Raw genomic sequence first — 15,728 nt, 5'->3', positions numbered from 1 at the left:
GGTTTACTCACCTTGTTATTTAGCCCATCACTGGTTATCAAGGCTGGTAAAGAATACAGCCTGCAGTAGGCTAAATTATAACGTGAAAGATGAAATTACTTTATTGTCCTCCTGTGCAATTTCACACAAGTGTCCATACTGGTTATATAGTCCGCAGCCAGTGAAGTAGAGGTAAATAAAGAGGTAGGCAGACACAAAATATAAAGAAAAATCAATTATATTTTCAAAAAAGCGTCAATTTACACCCTTTATCCTGAAAAAAACCTTATCCTCATGTAACTTACACCAGTTTGATACTTCTTACTATGAATTAACATCATAAGGATTTATGTCAGTGGGTAAAATGAGTTCAGGTGGGTTTACATCCTGGTTAAAACTCATACAGGTGAGGCGAGGTGTGCGCAAGGAGGAAGGAGGAAGTTTTTTTTTTTCCTAGTTAGATGGTAAAGCTTGTTAATACACAGTCTATATGGGCAACCTCCCTCCTCCCTCCCTCTCTCTCTCTCCCTCTCTCTCTCTCCCTCTCTCTCTCTCTCCGTTCCCCTTCCCACTCTAGGAAGCGTATTGAGCTGTGGGGTTGGGACATTCCTGGTTTGACGACCAGCCTCGCCGCTGCCATGATTTGCTGAGCAATTCGACACTGGGTTCAAAGATGCGTGTGTAGAAGAGACAGCGGTACAGAGAGAGAGAGAGAGAGAGAGAGAGAGAGAAAGAGAGAGAGACGGAGACCGAGAAGTGGAGAGAGAAGTTACAATAACGGGGTTGGAGAGAGCGCACCAGGCCGGGACGCGGCACTTAGGACGCAAAACTTCAACATAAAACAACATAAACCCACCCGCTACCTCAGCTCGAGTTAGACTAGGGGGGCCGTCGCACCTTGGCTCCGAAGTCTGCGCTGCTTTCCGGGGCTGAAAACTCCCTTTTTTTCCCCTTATTCCTCCAGTTTGTCTCGCACTTTGAGCCCGTGTCTAATGGAGGGCCCCGTACGGATTTGCCACCATAAGAATGCGTTTTGCTGCTAATTCATCCGGCGGCTCGCAGCTTTTCCCCTCCTGCAAGAGAGGTAAGCCCGGGGAGAGAGAGAGAGAGAGAGAGGGAGAGGGGAGAGGGGAGAGGGGTGTCCCGGCTGGGGAGCGGGGCTGGGGGAGGCTTCGGTACGCGCCGGGCTGGCCGGGCTTCTCTGAAGAAATACCGTTAATGATGACATTCGGTAAAGCCAACGCCATCCACGGTGCCGGTTTACACTGTTTCCCAAACATTGTCGTGTTTTCCTAACGTTGTATTGTGGTAGAAAGCGAGGCACGGCGGCACTGACTCGGAATACATGCGCTTTCTGTGTGGTAGTAAATGGGGGCGCCCGTGTACGAGGCACGATATTCTGAGAGTCTGTAATATATCCATGGATTAGTTGTCCACTGTACATGTCTGCTGTAGCTTGTAAACTACCTGTACTGTGACTCTAAAGCTTTAGATTTATATATAGACTGTGTAACTACACGTGCAGTGTATTCCTCACTACAATGGCAATACTTTTATTATTGAAAACAAGGACAAAAATCATTCTAAATTAGTTTTCCTGTAGCCATGTGTCAGAATAGGCTATTTGATATAGTGTTATAGATTGCCTTTTGTTGACTCGGAGCTTAATCTCAGTTAAATCATTACCTGAAGAGAGAATAACCTAATGTAATCCCTATAGGCTACAAGATTTTTTTGACTAGCATTTCTGCATAAATCATGCTGTAGGCTATTGCTATGGAAAATACACCAGAATTCAGAATTTAGCATTATCAGTGGTTATTATCTATCCGCTCGTATTTTCATACAGCTCAGCTTTGTTTCCTCTGCAGCTTAATAAAAGAAACGGCCTAAATATTTGTTTGGTAAATAGAACAGGCTACTTTTGCAGGCAGCGACACTAACTTGCATCCCAGTTGAAAACAGATGGCCTGCGGGCTGCATTTCTACTTTGAAAGATGAAAGAACATTTTTAGAAATGGCAAATATGTCCCATGGTTGACACATTGGTGTCAGACTCATAAAAAGGTGAAAATGGACTGGAACAACAAACCCTTCAGATATCTGAAACATTACTTTGTGCTAAAGTTATACTTTTATGGACCTGATTTAGGAACCAGCTTTATACCACAGTTACCACTGTGCAGAAACATAGATGCTTTGAATAGGAAGCAGTTTTTTCTCTCCCCCAAAGACAGACAACCTTTATTGTTTTAGTAATGTCCCTTGAGGCTGTCATAAATGTTGGTTTGGTAAATCCGTGTGTGAGTATTGCTCTTAAATATCAGAAGTTAACAAAATCAATTTAAAAAGCACTATAAAAGCAAGTGTAGTACCTGCCTGGTTAAAGAAAACTTGTAAAAATAATAGTGGTGGTAGGAGTTGTGTATATTACAGTGCTGAAATTTCTCACTGAATAGGATAATGCTTTTCACTGATTCTTGGTATGGGACAAAGTGTTAGTTTAGTTATAGAAATGACAAAAACACTGAAGATCCCAGTTTAACAAGCTTCTAAAAGACACTGTAACAAGAAGAGATGCAGCTGTGTGACCACAGTCTGATCAAAGTAATCAAACAGTTTGTGCATTGTTGCTTATTGGCTCCGTTTCCCAGGTTTCCTCAGTGGAGTTCACTCCCTCTCATAGGGAAAGTCCCAAAATACAGAGTTTGTTTGAGATGTCAAACAATAAAAGTGTCACAAGTAGCTCAGGACTGAGTGTGCAGAGGAGTAACTTATTTGTCTTGCAGTGTGTCATCTCTGCTCCGCTGTACTTGAAGACGTCAACTCAAAACTTGATACATTTTGAATTATACCATCCTAAAGCAATGACTAATATTCATACATACTTGACCAAATTCTACAATTTTAAGATTAAACAACATTGTTCAAATGGAATTTTCTGTATTTTAATAAGAAAAAAAGTTAGTTTTGTCTTTCTTTTCATGCTAAAACTTTTTTTAAATGACATCATACAGCACACATACAGCATACGTCATGAGTAAATGTAATATGTGCTATTAATGTTAAGGGCTGTGGATATTCTTTCCATGATAATCACATAGTGTTAATCCCAGATGAGATTTATGGTAATGTGAGTCTGACCAGAAATGAAAAATGTCCATTAGGATGATAGAGTATGAGAGTAATGATGTGGCTACTGAGATAAGTCCCTCACTTTTTTTTCTTTTCCCAAGCAATTTCCTCAGTGTGCTGTTCACCCCTATCATCAGAGCTGCACAGTGACTTCTGTTACATAGGGGTTACACTCAGAAAATGGAACACTTAAAAGTTATCGAGAACAAAGTCCTGAATCCGTCTCAAACGCATGACATCCAGTCGGTGGGACACACATGGGCGCTTTCAGATAAAACACTTTCAAGTTCAAACAGTCGCTCGTGCATTGTCACGTCGGCGGGGGACAAGAATACACTTCCGATGGCTTTCAGATCCTTTCAGTGCTCTCCCATATTGGGTGAGCTTTTGACAGGGTCACAGAGAGAGAATTGCTATTGTGCTGCTGAGGCTAAAGACACTGACGACGTTCAAATTAAAGCAGAACTCCACCCTAAGATGCTGTTAAATATCATCGATCTGTGATGTTCAGTGCGTTATTTTGTGATCAAGTGTTGTAATTCACGTTTTTGCTGAACTCACTTTCCCTCAACCTGTCGCATCTACTTCTGCTTCAGTTAGCGGTTTCCTACATTTCCCAGAATGACTTTCGCCCCTTACTCAAAGCGTAACACGTCTTGCGGCTGCATTGCATTCTGGTCTATTGAGGCTACTCCATTGCAGCTGCGCTGTAAATATCGCGGCATGATGTCGCGTCGTCTACATTTGGCCAATTATCGCTATAGGAATAAGGCAAACGCAGCATCAAACAACAAAATGGACCCAGAAATGCAAAGTACATTGCCAATAACTGTTTTTTTAACAGAGTTTAAGAATTTTAGGGTGGATTTTCCCTTTAAGTTGAACATATGGATGCATGGAGTATATTTAGTTTGCGGTATCGCTGACCGCTGTTGGTGTGTGGGAGTTTACCCGCAGTACATCTGCATGGCGAATGTGATTGAATGAGACAATGGCGATGCCCAGACAGTCATTTTGTTCTCAGAGCCTGTTTTTTGTGACTTGTAGAGAGAAATTAATAAATCATTAGTGGCCCGGCTCTTATCAGACAGACTGGAACAAAGCACAACTACGCCATTAAGTGCACTCGAATAATGTTTGAGCGATTAGGGCTCTCGCTAATGATAAACACATGTTGCTGTAGGAGAACTATGTTAAGTGGGCAATTTGAATGTAAGCACATGTAATGATACCAGCCCCGGCACTCATAATGGCTCTCTTGATTTTTCTGACGCAGTATTTTAATCACACACCCCTCAACCTGCATGGGTTATAGATGGAGGGAGGGGATCCATTATTGGAAATACCACTGATGAATGGAAGTTGATCAGTAGAGATTTACAGCGGGTTTAGGTGCAGTAATATGTGGAAATACATAGTGGATCGGATACGTTATTGATTAAAGGCAAAGCTAAGCATTTCTACCAAGAAGTGAGGTCATACACGAGTAGAAAACTTTAATGGAGTGTTGCTGTGACAGTGAGGTAACTTTTGGTCGCCAGGGAAACGTGACTGGTGGATGTGTGAATGAATGGCTGTGAGAGACAAGGGGGTGGAGGGGGTGGGGGGTGGGGGAGGGTGTGTCCAGATGGGTGACAAAAGTGCACCCAGTATATTTTGGGAGTCTTTCCTGCGCCATGCAGATGTGAGGCAAGGCAGCAAACCTCAGCCCCGGCCCGCAGGGGATGAAAGTGAGTTTTAACGGCTAAATCACAATGCGGTTTGGTTGTTTATTTGGGTTTTGCGCTCTGATCTGTAATATTATTGCTCTAAAGGATCAAGTCTTGGCCAACGCAGACGTGCCGAAAATACCGACTCGTAAAAAAAAGAGAGCGGGAGAAATCAGAATTTTGGGCAGCCACCTTATTTTTCATCATCATCACAATATTTTGACCATTTGGATTTTAGTCTAAATCGTTCTCTAAGTCTGTGATGGATAATCCATTTCAGCTTCTTAGGATAATTAAGTAGAATTTAGTTGATTGTTGTTTGGCTGACTTTTGACCCTCCAGCGAGCATTCACACACCAAAACCTGGCTGGGGTTTGAACTATTGATGCGCAACCCTCCCTTTCCTCTCATTGCTCAGGGATTGAGTCATACTGTATAGCTTTTTTCTTTCTTTCTTTCCCGTTTCCTAACGCCGGGCCGTTACTTTGCGAGGTTTCAGCTCCCATTCGTCAAGGACAAACCCCGGAGCTCGGGGTCCATTAGATGGACAGAGGGGAGTTTCGGGCAGCCTGCCAAAGAGCCCCCATGTTTCAGGGAGCCGGGGTGGGGGGGGTGGGGGGTGGGGGGGGGTGCTGACTGACAACACCCAGCAGCCATGAGCAGGGGGTCGATGGGAAAGATGGGCAGGTCAGGGAAAGAGTTTGAAATTGAGTTCTTCTGACTGCTGGGTTGGTGAGTGCACCCCGCTGCTGCAGTTTTAGCAAAAAAAAAAAAAAAAAGCCTGTATTTTATTTTCCACCCTCCATTTCCCTCCCTAAATTTATTCTGGGGACAAGCTGCGTGTGGAATTGGGCAAATTGAACCTCCTCCCCGGCTGTGTTGAGCTAGCCAGGCAAAAGCAGTAGCTGGAGGTGTCACTCTTGTTTATATGGAGCTGTCATTAGTAGCACTTCTTATCTGCTCCGAGCACACACTGTCATTATTTTAACTATACAACGCATATGTCTCTCAGTGGAAACCCCTCACAAGGTGTTTCTTACACGTCCAGAGCCTGACAGATGATCTAAACAGCCGCGCCGCCGACTGCCTGTCCCGCCCGAGCACGCTCCTCCGGGAGGTTACAAATAGGGTGAAGGCTTTCTTTCCGTGCAAGTTCTCCCGAAATGTCAAAGGTGAGCGGACTGTAGCGGCGTGTATACAGCAGCTTTCAACAGATGCTCGTATTGGGTTCCTGAAAAATTCAGAACCTTCAAGGACCTGAGAGGGGATAATGACTTTCAAGAGATTTGAGAAATGAAATGAGAAACATCGGGGCATAATTGTTAAAACAAACAAACAGTTTTTGCAGCAGCAGAAACAGATGTTCCAGCCAGCCACCGAATGCAGCGGGACGAAGCCGTGCGGCAGGAGATAGCGGGGCTGCGAGGCCTGTTTCTTCTCTGAGACGGTTTGTTTTCTGTAATGTAACGGTAATATAGGCTTCACTAAAATATATATATGTCTGTTTTCTGAATATGATAAGGGAATGTAAACCGGTAGCACACACAGATGGTCCTTCAAAGCATAACACACTGTTCAGACTGCCACAGATAATCAAAATGCCTCAGCAGCAGATGGTCAGAAGCAGTTTGACGCTGTTTGAGATAGAAGCACATGCACTGATAGAGACACTGGTTTTTACTGTAGTAAAATATTTAATGTAGACTCAGATCAGATCTTATACGTAGTTGGTGGGCTTGATAAAAAGAGCAAAAGACCGTGGCAGACTGCGAAAGACCGACCTGTCCTGAGCCGTTTTTGAGCTTTTTTTTAGCTTTACAGTTTAAAGTTTATGACTTTCTGTTGGCTTTTATCATGTGTTTGTAGGAAATGAAATGCTAAGGACATTGTATTGTAATCGTGTGTGTGGGTGTGTTTGAGGGAGAGGTTTTTGGCTTGTGCAGCTATAATGTACAGTATGTGCCTTTAACGTGATGTAGTACACCGCATGTGTGGAGGGAGAACAAAAAAAAAAGGCCAGTTCCCTTTGGAGGTTTCAACGTGGCATTTTACACAATACTCGCCCCTCGCCAAAAACAACTATTTTTCTCATAATCGTCGAGAAACGCACGATGAGACCCCTTGTTCCCCAGCCCATGTTTCATGTAGTTTTTTTAGCGGTACAGCAAATGAATCTCCAGCCCTGGGGAAGATTTGAGGGAGTGAACTTCTGAACCGGACCCTTGCTGACAGCTCTCACAGAAAAAAGGAGTATTTCAGAACATGCTAGGGAATTTTTTTTTTTTTTTTTTTGCATCCTCAGCGTCTTCCTGTTTGCAAGATTCATTTCTTTTTCCCTTCCTGAAATTGACCCTACTACAGTAAATATGCCTGACTTAGTCCGTTGCCTCAGCGCGGCCCCAAGAGTTAGAGCCTTTCTTCTCGAAACTATGAGTAACCACAGCTTTCTATTTCAAATGTTGAACCAATAAGTCACATCTGACATGGGTTTCTCCGAACCCAGAATGTGTGTGCCGTTGAAAAGCCGGCGAGAGGATCAGCAAGACTATATTAAGGCAAAACTAGTGGCTGGCACTCCCCTCCGGCTGACAAACAGGCTACTTGTTTGAAGGGCTGTTTTTCTCCCGGATCAGAGTGTGAGGCAGTGTGGGTGCTGCTGCTGCCTCCGGGCCTGCGGTCATGGGTGCCATTTTGGGCCGTCCCTGCTGGAAGATGTGGCCCCTCAGGGAGCGATGGAACCCCTTATTTGTAAAAGATATTCGAGACTGAGGAATAAAACATATGGTTGGTCGAGCCTTCTGCATTGTTCTGTGAGTGGAGTCCACATTATTTTAGACTGAGCGCCTGGATACACAGTATATACTTATGATCGGTATATACGCTGTAATCGGTGTTTGGGGTCGTTACTGGAAAAAAAGTAATAAAATACACATTACTCGTTACTTTTCTCAACAGTAATGAGTTACTTTACGTGTTCCTCCCCAAGAAAAGTAATTAGTTACACAACTCGTTACATTACTTTTGCGTTACACCCTAAAACGACTGTGTTACGCTTCCTTACCAGCAGAAGTATCTAAATAATGACTGACGCAAAATCTTTCTTTCAAGGTTTTTAATAAAGATAGAGCCTACAGCATTAAATTCAGTCTTTCCGAGTCATATTTACCACTTTGTTGGCTCGTTCATGTGCGCTCTACTCATAATTCTGTTATTTCTGAGATGACTTGAAGTCAGGACGGGGAATTTTTCGACAGATACGCCCATAAAGAGGTTAAAGAGGCTAAAGAACGCCCTATCTATTAGATCAGTAACTGTAATGTGATTATTGAAATGACTTTGTAAGGCATTACCCCCATCGCTGCTCATGATATATGAAAACATCTCCTCGGTTCGACAGACTTTAATCAAGTGAAATAAATCAGTCGTCCCATTCTGTGATTTGCCTGTCCTCACCCACAGTAGCACACACACACACACAGCTGAGTTAGCACACACCACAGTTTCTGTATTATTGCTGTGTTTTGCTGTTGTCATGAGGTTGTGTTGCTCTTGGCGCCATCGGAGGCAGTACGTCATCTGCCAAGCGCTCCTCTCACCTCCAACGGCGCGCTGAGAGACTGGATCCTAAACATGTAGAGGGGTTTAATGATTTGACCCAGAGCCAGAAGTGGAAAGTCAGACTGCGAGTTTGTTGAAATCTCACCACCCAGTTTGTTTTGCGATCCCTCGATGCCGCACAACAAGTGTGGAGTGTTACAAGGCAAGACGGATAAACATTTAGACAAACTAAATAAAGCATTTACGGGCTGCGTTTGGGACTACATATTTATCTTCATGTCCTCAAACATGTACGTACGAGGGAGCCGGGTTGTTTGTTTGGGTTTTTGAAGCAGATTTGTGGAATCGGTGAAGAAGACTAATTATGTTTTAACCTTTTACATGTGTTTGTTTTTGTTCTGTCTGCTGGCTGTGTAGCTCGGGGTTTTTCAGCAGACAAGAGCAGGAAGGCTTTCTGTCCCTTAAATCCCCCCCCCCCCCCCCCCCCCGTGAATATATGGCTATTGCTCCATTATATTCGCGCAGAGTCAATTTATCATTTTGAGAAATGAAAATACTGTGTGTACTTTCTTTCTCACGCCTCTCGAGTGACACACAAAGCAACAGCGAGCGCACACATACACACACACACACACACACACACACACACACTGAGAGCAATCCAATTTAGTTGTTTTTTTTCCTTTTAGGATATTGGTGAGAGTTCTTTGTAGAACTCCTAGTTTCTTGTTAGTATCTGTTTGGGACACACTGTCATTTTGTTTTCGTTGTAGATGTTTGAAATTACATTATTTAATATATGTTTTAGCTTGAAAGTGCTTTTGGTCGGCAGCCAGGGACCTATCTGTAGGAGACTGAACAGAAACTGTTGTCCACGTCTTCGGCGCTCGTTGCCGTAGAGACGTCGGCGGTGATGGAATCCAGGAGAGTTGGGGAGGGATGGGGGAGAGAGGAGGAGGGGTGGGGGGGGGACGGGGAGGGGGAGGGGGGTGCAAACTGGATCAGATCACTGTATGTCCAAAGTTCACAGCCCACACAGCGGGGTGTGGAAACACAGATAGCGTCCTGTATAACTCTCCCAAGAAAAGGTGAGATTTCCAAGACATTTGGCAAACCTGACGATTATAGATTTTTTTTCCCAGCATCGACGCGTTTTCCCATCATCTCTCTAATCAAGGTCGATAGCGAGGAATGTGAATCCCCGGCCTCCTCTGCCCGGTGCCACGGCTGCACAATCCCCAGCTCCCCTCTCGCCTGGCGTGATGAATCAGACTCTTGGCACATGTTGGAGATCAGTGTTATAACACACCCTGCGGGCAAGAGGGCCTTCTTGTTGCATTCCTCCCTTCCATCAGAATTACCTTTCGTCTGAGCAGACGTTCCCCTGTGGGCTGAAAGGCCTGTGAAATCAGCCGGAAGGGCCCAGAGAGCTCCGACAATGGGAACGGGTTGTTAGTTACATGCGCTTTGCAAAAGGTCTCGAGGTGGCCTTGTATGGCGGCGATACCCAGGGATCTGTTTCCAGTGTCCGAGGCCGCTATTGAGTTTCGCCCCTGTGGTTAATCCTGCTGTTCAGGACCTTGGGAAACAACCGTACCTCCCCGCTCTCCTGCCCCCCTCCCCCCCCCCCCCCCCCCACCCCGACACAAATTCCCAGGAAAAACAAGACATTGCAGAACAATCTCCAATTAAGATGGGTCTTACATACTGTACCATTCAGTCCTCGCTCTCTCTCTCTCTCTTTTTCTCTCTCTCTCTCTCCCCCTTCTCAGCCTCCCATGCTCTCAGTTCACTGTTTGTGTCCTTGGCCAACAAGCCTCGGGGTAGAATTAACGCTGTCTCCCAGGTCCCGGCCCTGGCACTTTGGGAGGGTGGGGGCTTTGGTTGAACGGAGGTGGGGGGGGGGGGAGGTGAAAGGGTGGAGGGTGGGGAGGTGGGGGGGTGGGGTGGGGTTGTGTGTCCTTGGTAAACAGGGCTTTGTGGGATGTGACTGTCTGATCCCTGGGGGCCCTCTCCTTTCATTCCTGCTCTCGTCTGATCCCACACCATGGCGGTGTCGTCAGGGCTGCGGCGTGGGCGCTTTGCGGCGCTCTGGGACCCGCTCGGCCCCGCCGTCACCCCGCGCCTCCCCGCGCCTCCCAGACCGCCGCCGCTCCTTCCTGTGGACACAGAGAGAGAGAGAGAGACAGAGAGAGAGAGAGAGACGCCACTGTCTGAAAAGGAGACTGTCCTTGAAGATGTATCCCAGTTTTTTTATTTGCTGCCTCACGCTTCGTTCCAATGATTTATTGAGGAGACTTGCATTAACTTTCAGGAGAATGACGTTTTTTCAGAGAAAGGCCAGTCGTTTTGTATTATGGATCGACTAAACCCCTCGAATTTCATTTTCTCCTCAGTTCCCATCATAAAACAAAGAGGATTCCTCTCCCCTCCTAATTCCCTTAGTGCATTCCAAATCATGTCTCTCTCTCTCTCTCTCTCTCTCTTCTTCTCTGAGTCTCTCCCACTTTTAATAACGTCTCAGTCTTTAATCAGAGAGGTAGCCCAGACCAGAGGCCCAGTGTTTCCACTCATTAGTCTCCTCTGTGGCCCCAGGCTGCCTCAGTGGGCTCACCCAGACCAACAGAAGCCCATAATGGTCCCCTCCAGTCTGTTCTCCTGAGCGGCTCGGCCCACTTTCTGCATGGGCTTTAGCTGATTGCACCATTAATGTTGCAGGCTGAGCCGTCAGGCACTTTGGCAGACACGGATGTGAGTTCGCCCATTATCTATACGCCTCTATCTCCAAGCCAGAAAAAAGAGGGAGGAGAAACTTTGGCAACTTTTCACCTCCCAATGAATGTTTCACCTCTTTATACCCCCATCTCCTTTTACTCCTGTCCCACAAAGCTTTTTTTTTTCTTTTTTTTCCCTTATTTTCTATCACGTGCTTTTCCCTCATCGGCTCTCCTCTTCTTGTTTTGCATTTAACTCCCGTCTTTAGTGTCTATGTGTGTCTTTCTCTGTCTCTGTCTCTTTCTGTGTCTCTGCCTCTCTCTCTCTCTCTCTCTCTCTGTCTCTCTCTCTCTCTCTCTCTCTGATCGGGGACTGTGGAATGTCTGTGCTGCAGATCCTCTGTCAGTGAGATGTGGGGCGAGTGCCGACAGGTTTGGGGTATAGCATGTGAATCAGCTTCAGCGCACAGGTCAGATTAGACCATCATACCAGAAAAGACTTGCTCTTTCTCTCACAACCCCCCCCCCCCCCCCCCCCCCTGCCGCTGCTCCCCCCTACCCCTACGTCTTTATCTGCGACTCCCAGCTTAGCTTCGTTCGGTTCCGGACATTAGTTACGTTTTTTTTTTTTTAGATAAACCTTTCAGATTTTACAGCGCAGGACTGCCGTTCATACCGCTGCGGTATCGATTGCCAGAGCCGGCTCCTGTTATCGGCGAACGGATCGGCGCTGGAGGTGCTTCACGGTGTTTGCTGTTGGCTCTCGTTCAGCTGTGCAGTCTTGTGAAGCGGAGAGGCCGGGCCCCCGCCTCAGTCAGCAGCACCAGTTGTGACCTGTTCTTCCTCTGCCCTCTGGGCCTTTGATGCTCCGCCGCGTTGCTTTTGTCCCTGTTTACTCAATATGACAGGGATATGGGCCAGCCCCACATGGGGGCAGATGGGGCTTTAAGTAGGGCCCTGCAGAGAGGAGGCCAAATAGAAGTGCAGGTGCTAAACTCCCCCCCTCCCCTCCACACCCCCCACCCCCCCCCCCCACCACTCGAACCCCTTCCCCTTCCCTGAGGCCAGCCTGTCAGTATGTTTATTTTCTCCTGTGTCATCGCCAGGAATCCCTCTTGTCCTACGAGGAGGGGATAGATGGTGCTATTCCTGTGTCTGTCCTCCAAGTGAGTTTTGTATCGCTCTCGGGACGGCGCACCAGAAAAAAAAACCACAAAAGGGTGCTGCTACCACCGATCCATCTGGAGGGGAGTGGGGCTGTTCGACATGACAGACAAAGTGCTGGAGATACAGAGAGAGTGTGAACGAGGGACACGGGGTTTTCTAAGAAGGCTGCTGTGTTCTCTCTCTCTCTCTCTCTTTCACACACTTAAGCCAGGTGTCAGTCAAACGTTTCCCAAACATGCACGGGTCAACCCCCCCAAAAAATAGGGACTTTTCCACTTGAACTCACTGACACGACTCCATTTATTTTCATGAACTGTCCTCGCGTCTGTATATCAGCTTTCCGCGGCGCAGTCTGTTTTCTCCGCAGGATGTCTCTCCGCTTTAATGGCGAGTCGATCCCGATCTCGAGAACGGCCACGCATCTACAACATAAGTGCAAAAGCAGAGAGTAACAGAAGATCGGACGGGGGAGGAGAGAGGAAATCTGGAACGCAGGAGTTTTCCTAAGTAGTGTAGTCTGGTGCCTGGAGAGGAGAGGAGAGGAGAGGAGAGGAGAGGAGAGGAGGAGAGGAGAGGAGAGAGGGAGTGGGCCGGCCGGCTGGCTGGAGATCAATGCTGGAGGTGGTGGCGGCGGAGGAGACAGCTCTCAGGCCGATCAGACTTCACTTGACAGGGGACTTCCCCTTTTGTGAATGGGTATGTTCCAGGCCATTCCAGCTTTTGTCTGGGTGTCTGCTCAGGAGGAAGTGGGACTTGCCTTTTCCAGGCAGCCGGCGCTGCCAGCATCAGGATGCGTCTCTGTGATGAGGGATACAAGATATCCTCTCAGTGTCTGTCTCCTCTGAGGCGGCTTCATGGTGGCGGATGTCAGAGGAAAGCCAAACAGATAAGGGGCAGGAATGATGCCCCTGTGTTTCCTCGTTGCGCCAGATCAATGGGCCAGATAGGCAGCTGTGTGTGTTTACACACGGGCACCCAGACAAAGCTGGAGCACTCAGCCGCTACACCCACCGGGGGAAAGTAAAGGGTTAAACACGGAGAGAGAGGGAGAGAGAGAGAGAGAGAGGGAGAAAGAGAGTTACAATATCAGCTCTGGTTTCTCGTAGTACCATGTGCCAATGTGCCCGTCTCTGGCTGTGCGTTTTTATAGTGCCGTTGTTATTATTGTAATTATATATCATTATTCCGGCAGAGAGAGAAAGATAGTTTCCACTGATGACATGGGGGCAGTGTGCAGGGCCTGTTGTGACTCGTGGGAAGGAGAAACGCTAGCTTACAAGATGTGGGTTTGATCTGCCTGAATGAGCATGCACACACTTAAACTGGAGCCTGTAATGCATAGTGTGCACCACATGTACAATACAGCATGTCCTAAATTCAATATTGCATATTGTTGGTCACAGTAGCACTTCAGTCAGCAACAGTTGGTGTGAATCAAGTTGAAATTTGAACTTTTGAGAAAGCAGCATTATTGTTTTTTTAACAAGTTTATTATTGTTTTTAAGTGCTTTTACACCTGTTTTGGGTGGAGTGTTTGGTAGTATGCATAGAAGCAGTAAAAGCTGCATGTGTCTGTGTGTGTGTGTGTGTGTGTGAGTGAAAGAGAGAGAGCTGGAGGTGACCTCTGGGGGCCGGTCCAGGGCCACCAGACACCCGCTGCTTCACCCTCTCTCTCTGCTCCTCCCTGACCTTTGACCTGGGGGTGAGAGAGGGGCGTGAGCCAGGAGCTGGGAGAGTTTATTATTTCCTGCCTCCTCTCTCCTCCTCCTCCTCCTCTCAGGATGCCCTCTGAGGGGGCGGAAAAAGAGAGAGAAAGATGAAGAGAGAGGGAGACAGTGTATATACATATGTGTGTAAAGCATCTTTGCCTAAGTGTTTCAGTTGTAAGACCGTAGAGACACAAACTACCGACTCGCGTCACTCAAAACTATCGCTCAGTGGTCCCCTTGTCATCCTCTGCACATTGCAACACTGATACAACAAGAGGTGGAACGATAGACCCGCTTGAGGATAGAAACCTGTTCAGCTTGAGCGCTCCCACCCAGACATCATCCTTTTAATTTGACCCACCCTTCAGCCCCGTCCGTCCGGCTAGCCGCCTGTCCTTCCGAGCCACCGAAGTGCCAGTGTGAATATCGCAGCTGGACGGCCATTGTCCCCCCCGCCTCACCCCACCCCACCCCACCCCTCGGCCTCAGGCTCAAACCCCGGTTACCAACCAGGAACCTGGGATCAAAGACTGCCCGGATTACCCTTAGTAGAAAGGAGGAGGAGGTGCCGCTGTTGGAGGGGGTGCAGGCTTGAAAAGGAGAGAGGAATGCTCCTAATTACGTGCCCTCCACTCCTTTTCTGTCTTCTCCCTTTGGGTCTTCTCTTGTCTCCCTGTGTGCGTCTGGGGCCTGCACTTCAGGCTACAGTGAACCTGTGAGGAAGCAACACACTGTGACAAGAGAGTGATATTAAGAGTGAGGCGACAGTCTCTCCACAGCCACTCCATCAGCGGGAGCCCTCAGCGGCCCGGCGGGGGAGAGGGGCAGGGGGGGGCGGAGAGGCTGGACATTCCAGCCTTCTGGGAGACACTCAAGTGGGTGAGAAGACGGGTCAGAGGACAGGGATCTCCGGGGGTGAGGGGGGTGGAGATCAAGGAGTGTGTAAAGGGGATGTGTCGTGAAGATTAGAAGGATTGTTGCACAGGATTCATTTGGAACCTAATAGATTTTCTTTTCTTCTAACAGTCGACATTTCAGCGACGGTTCACCGCTCAGATCCAGCTTTTGGAAATCCTCCTCCGGCTTGTTTGCCGTTTATTTCAGTCTGTCTTGTCCTTTTCGCTCAAGCGGATGCTGTCGTGTTTCAGTGCAGAGCTCTGGTTTGATGTGTTTCTTCTTCTCCCCCCCGTGTGTGTGTGTGTGTGTGTGTTGCAGGTTCGCTGAACAGACAAGGGTGTGTGTGCCGGGCATCACGGCTGCTGGCAGGGGTGAAAGGGCACCATGGACGGTGGCCTGAGGGTCCTCCTGTCCACTGTGCTGTGTCTCAGCCAGTCCCTGCTTATCAGCTGCTCATGTAAGTTGCTGCCTTACTCTTAACTTAACATGGATGGAGTGGTTAGATCTATTCTCACAGAACTTCACAGAAAGGACGCTTGCTATATGATACGGGTACTGATCGGTATTTGTTCAAAGTAATAATTCGTGACATTTTCACATAAATAAATGCCTGTTCTAATACTCTCACAATAGTGTTTCAACCTATAGCCAGTTCATGTTCTACATACAGAAAAATAAAGGTGCGAACTGGAACAGAAAATGGTTTTTCGGAATGCCATAGAAGAACCAGTTCTGGTTCCACAAAGAACCTTTCAAGAACCTTTTTCCCAAATGTATCCCATTAAAATGTTCTTATTTCTTAGTTAGTGGATGGTGGGTGATGGCATAAATGTGGAAAATAACCAAACCCCTCCATAGTA

At 47.2% G+C, this 15,728-nt stretch overlaps 1 protein-coding gene across 1 annotated transcript in view; it reads left to right on the top strand.

Moving 5' to 3' along the window:
• The first annotated feature begins 603 nt into the window (after positions 1 to 603).
• The window catches only part of cdon (cell adhesion associated, oncogene regulated), a 34,949-nt gene continuing 19,824 nt past the window's right edge, over positions 604 to 15,728 (top strand). The window contains exons 1-2 of the mRNA XM_071902427.2: positions 604 to 1,063; positions 15,187 to 15,325. Of these exons, the coding sequence (XP_071758528.2) occupies positions 15,253 to 15,325 (73 nt within the window). The 5' untranslated portion in view covers positions 604 to 1,063; positions 15,187 to 15,252. The remainder of the gene's footprint in view (positions 1,064 to 15,186; positions 15,326 to 15,728) is intronic.

The sequence above is a fragment of the Centroberyx gerrardi genome, chromosome 6 (assembly GCF_048128805.1).
Source record: "Centroberyx gerrardi isolate f3 chromosome 6, fCenGer3.hap1.cur.20231027, whole genome shotgun sequence".
NCBI lineage: Eukaryota > Metazoa > Chordata > Actinopteri > Beryciformes > Berycidae > Centroberyx > Centroberyx gerrardi.
Note: the sequence above shows the minus strand (reverse complement) of the source record. Positions and strands in the feature narration are given on the sequence as shown.